General features: G+C 39.0%; 1 protein-coding gene across 1 annotated transcript in view; it reads right to left on the bottom strand.

The window, feature by feature from the left end:
- LOC107680605 (NEDD4-binding protein 3 homolog) overlaps positions 1-5,065 on the bottom strand; it is a 28,323-nt gene that overhangs the window by 8,477 nt on the left and 14,781 nt on the right. The window contains exon 2 of the mRNA XM_016476549.1: positions 1,614-2,054. Coding sequence (XP_016332035.1) covers positions 1,614-2,021 — 408 coding nt within the window. The 5' untranslated portion in view covers positions 2,022-2,054. The remainder of the gene's footprint in view (positions 1-1,613; positions 2,055-5,065) is intronic.

The following is a 5,065-nucleotide window of genomic DNA, read 5'->3' on the forward strand; positions in this document are numbered from 1 at the left end:
CACATTTTACGGAGGATGAGGACTGTTTCCTGGGAGAGTAGCCTACAATGTGTCTGTGCACAAAGGCTGTTCTATAAAGTGGGGCAGTTCCAACTTTGCAAGGACTGTCTGGCGCTTCTAACTCACAGACTGTAAGTACGTTTTTTATATTTAAAGAATTTGCCACTGACGATTCAAACGCGAGTTTTGAGCAGTGTAGAGTAGTGCTTGTTGTTTGTCCTTTCTCCGATCACAAATGCAGACATGGTTTGTAGTCATGGTTACGTTTACGCGGCGCGATACGCAACGCAGCGTGTAAGAAGACAGTATAAGTCATTATAATCAGTAATTATGTCCCCACTGGATGCAACAAATGCCTCATTTGTAATTGGTTTTAATGTTTTTGTCTCGTCGCGCCGGTACACGGCATCACAGTATGGTAAGGGGCGGAACATTTCCGTCACACGCTTGAGGCATTCAGCAAATTACAAAGCACTGGATAGCTGGCCAATCAGAGCACACCTCGCTTTTCAGACCGATGAGCTTTGTAAAAATCGACGTGTTTCAGAAAGGCGGGGCATAGAGGAGAAGAGTGTTTTTTGAACCTTAAACCGCATAAAGTGACGTGACATGTGGCCAAGTATGGTGACCCATACTCAGTCTGACTCTCTAACCATTAGGTCACAACTTCCCCACAATGTGCAATAAACACATTGCATTACACCAAATACACAACATAATGTTCTTTTTAGCAACATCATATGACCCCTTTAATGTGGCCTGTTACATTCTTACTTCTATTATGCCTGTTATTATTATGAAATTACTTTTAGGCCTATTATTAAATTAAAATTACAACTAATTTGCCCCGCAATATTAGGCTACAGCATAACTGGCGTGCTGCGAGGATAACAAAAGATTAGGCTATTTACTCCTCAATTGTTTAAAAAAAAAGTTCTCAAAACGGGTCTATTGTACAATGAATTATAGGCCTATAATTAAAATATTAACATTGCAGTTATCAATAAAAATCAATTAAATAAAAAGTTTTAGCCTATTTCAAGCACCGACTTTCAAAAACAACCTGTTTAACACGAAATATGTTTCTTCTCATTTTTCTTCTCACTATGTACGGGCCACAAGAGAAATATTAAGGGACTAAATTAAAACAGCTATATACCGTTATCAGCTCCGTCATTCCGTTTTTACCGACACTTTCTGCATAGTGAATTTACTGAGATTATACAATTGGCCTAATTATACTCAGAATTAGCCTCAGAATTATATCCACACCCCCCCCCCGGTTTCGAAAACGTACCGAACCGTGACACCACTGTCGTATCGAACTGAACCGAACCGTGAATTTTGTAAACCGTTACACCCCTAATATATATATATACACACACAACGTGTAAAATATATGAAGCTGAAGTATGTAATTTCTGCACCACTTGAGTCTTTAAACACAGTATCAAAACTAATAACTGTTTAAAGCCAGGTTCCCAAACACTCCCTGCATCTGCTATTGGCCAGAGGTTCAAACCTGTAATTTTGAGCTTGACAAACATGGAAAATTACAATTACTGTAATTCTTACATGACATGAATGAAGCAACTCTTTGACAGTTTGTGTACCTTGTCAAACTTGCCACCTATGGGAAGTGAGTTCTTTCCCAAATCGACCTCCTTTCCATCCCTGTGGTAGACCTTAGTGTAGATGTCGTCGTCCTCTCTCCTGTGCTCTCTCTTGATAGAGGATGTCCCAGAGATGAGGTGTTTGCTGCCCTTTGCTTCCTTCTTGGTGATGTTCAGATAGTTAAGCAGCTCTCTCTGGTTGAAACCCTTCTTGAGCAGGCCGTGGTTCTGACGTCCTGGCACTTGTGGAACTGCTCTGTTGCTCTTGCTTGGTGACACGTCTGGTTTCTCGATTAGGCTGCCTACACTTCCCATGACGCAGCGGCCTGCCGAAGTGGATGCTGGATAACCGGCACAGATGCTTTTGCTGGGGTCCTGGTTCAAGGACAGGGCCTGGACTGTTGCCATTGGTTACAGGATCAAATGGCTCCACTGGGATATCTAAATTGAAAGAAGAGAAATGAAAAACAATGAAACCCCCTTCACAGGATCAAATATGAAACCTGAATCCTTCTTCTGCAGAAAATACGGATATTTCAAGAAGCTCTGGTTGCATCCATCTTTATGTTTCACATCATGAAGCAAGCTATTCCTCTTACCATCCAACTTATTTTTACTTGCTAGTTTTACAAAAAAGAAAATGTCTTAATTATTTGATAATGTCACACTGCAGGACACTGCTGTCAGTGCTCCAAATGTCAGCTACTCATAAGCACATTTATATATGTAGTCTAATAAAAACCATTTCATATAAGACCACGACATGAAAATAGGTCAAAAGCTTCTGCTTTCCTTTTAGAAATGAGAACTACTCTACACACTGAAGTTCACAAGTCTGTTATATAACTGAGATGATACAAGCTGGGAATCGTCTCATGAGCCAAATACCCTGAAAATGAGGACAGATGCCTTTGGAATGCAAAAAAAAAAAAAACACTTTTAATTTACACTGCAATAATGCTGCATTTATCAATGTCCTCTGGTAATCACTAATCTTTCCCTACTAAAAAAAAAAAAAAAACTAAGTTGTGAACATTTCCTCTCCCTGGAAGTGAGGTTGATCTACTTATTCGCTCAAGTGCTGCCCTGCTTCTAAACGGTCTGGGTTTCAATATATCCGTTTAGTAGTGCCTCATTCTTTGTTTCTCTCTAACCTTTCTCAATCAGTTTTCTCTTTCCAGAGCACCTCATTAAGAGCCTGTATTGATTTCACCTCAACGACCTTCTCTCTCATTGCTATAAACATAGGCTAACTGGCCTCAAACACCCATAAAGACAAATGCACTTAAGTGTTTCTGCTTGTGTGTACACTTATCTACAGGCACATCCAGTGTGAATATATACTGTCTGTCTTATATACATGTAGGACACATTTCTGTAACTAAGAATAAACAGATTGAAAAAGAGCTAGTGCCCTCTGAAGAGTCATAAATAATATAAGGGCATAAATAATACAACTAGGCCAATTGTGACTTTTTGGTGGAGCTAATACAGAAAAACGGAGGCCTAAAATATTCTAGCACTTTGCCAGATCACTACTCAGCACCTCTGGGTCATGCTGAGAGCGTCTCTTAAGTATTTCCTTTTGTCTAGTGCATCTTCACCTCTGGCATTTCATCCAAAGCAAACATTCGCTCACTGTGACCTTCCCCCATGATGATGGATCTGGCATTAAAGGAACCATGCTATGTGTGTTTTTTTTTATTATCTAATTAGTTTTTTCCTGAAGTCCACCTAGTAAAGTTTGTTGTTGTTGTTTTCCCAAAACACTAATGAACTTTTCCACCCTCTTTGTGAGCCTAGGCGCATTTTGTGCTGCTGTACCTTTAAGACTTGTACTGTAGATAAGAGAGGCATTCTTTGTCCTGGTGGTCACAGGAGGTTTTTATGGTGTTTATACTGTTGTATTCCAAAAGATCAAGGGAAATTACATTTCTTATATGTTTGTTTTATAAAATATGAATAAATACCAACCTGCTGGGACAGATATCCAAGTTGCCAATGAAAATTGCTTTTTGAAGCTCACAATATCTCTTTGGCATTCATTTTCAGTGAACGCTGAAGCACAATTGAAGTCCTGGTAATTAAAACTCAGACAACTAATTTATTCCACTGATATTCCAGTATTATACTGTAAAATAATTTTCTAAATAAATATTTTGACTTGTTTTCCATAAAAATATCTAAACATCCTGAAAACAAATGGTTTTGCTTTCCCTTAATAATTTCTTTAAAAAAAATTTAAAAAAATCGTAATTTTTACATTTTTTGCGACGTATTAACAGCTTCACCAGATGTCAGCACATTATGCTTACAAATGCGCAGTTAAGCACAGGATCCCCTCCAGGCTCTTCCTTATATCAACAAAATGATAATTTACCAAATTCAGCCTTACACTAACTACTGGAGTGATTATGCAAATAGTTAGAGAAGAGGCCAAAAAGGTGCGGCACTTAAGTTCAGGCTTTTACCCATAGAGAGATCAAAACGGCACCTCATGATTTTATGCATGAGATGTGGCCTAGCTCTCCTCAGTTTTCTGCCATCACAGCACTCAGCTAACTACAACACTTACTGCAAGACCTGCGTCTGCGCAAGCGCTGATTATAAATATGCCATGACTTGGAGTGCCACTTTAGTTTATGATTGACAGGATGGATAGTGAAGTATTCTAATGTGGCAACTTAGAGTAATAAGTGACTGCTCTCCCTCTGTATGAAAGGAAGTGGGCTCGTTGGGAAATAATTTTATGACTAGATGCGGAGTTCAGATCATTTCGGGTTTGATATGCATGATGATGCTTTATGTCACAACATGAGTAAACACTGACTGTTATGCTTATATTATATCCCTTGTGCTTATAACACTGTGGCTGCTACAATCATGTTCAGATAGCCATATACTTCCTCCTAAAATGCAGTCTGGTGAACCAAAGTGATGTTGACACACAGACAAACCAGGAAACTGATGTCTAGCTTTATTAGATATCAAAGTTTACAGTTGTTTATACAACATATGAAAGTTATGCTATAATATAATTCTTAGAGCTATTATTTGTGTTTTTTCGGGTTAGTTAATAAGGTATTTAATTCAATTATATTTGTAATCTATTGACAGCCGTAGCAACTGTGCGAGGAATGTCTGTGGTCTGTTACAAAAAAGCTTGAGTTTTTATGACGTGAGCTGAGGAATTGGGGGGAAGGTTAGCAAAGGTTCAAAACCCTTTTAAAAGTGGCCACAAATCTTGAAGGACAGGAAAAATGTTGCATCCAGTCTTTTTCCATAATTGCTTCAGACATTGAACAGCCAGAGTGAGTTGAGAAACCAGGTTTGATTTACAGCCTAGTCAGGCCCTTCAGAGCCAGTGGCCCTTACACACATACACACACTCTCATTTACATCCCCCTCATGGAAAAGCTTTAATTAGAGGCCTGTCTACCTCACAGCGGTTC

The sequence above is a fragment of the Sinocyclocheilus anshuiensis genome, unplaced genomic scaffold (genome assembly GCF_001515605.1).
Source record: "Sinocyclocheilus anshuiensis isolate Anshui unplaced genomic scaffold, SAMN03320099.WGS_v1.1 scaffold328, whole genome shotgun sequence".
NCBI lineage: Eukaryota > Metazoa > Chordata > Actinopteri > Cypriniformes > Cyprinidae > Sinocyclocheilus > Sinocyclocheilus anshuiensis.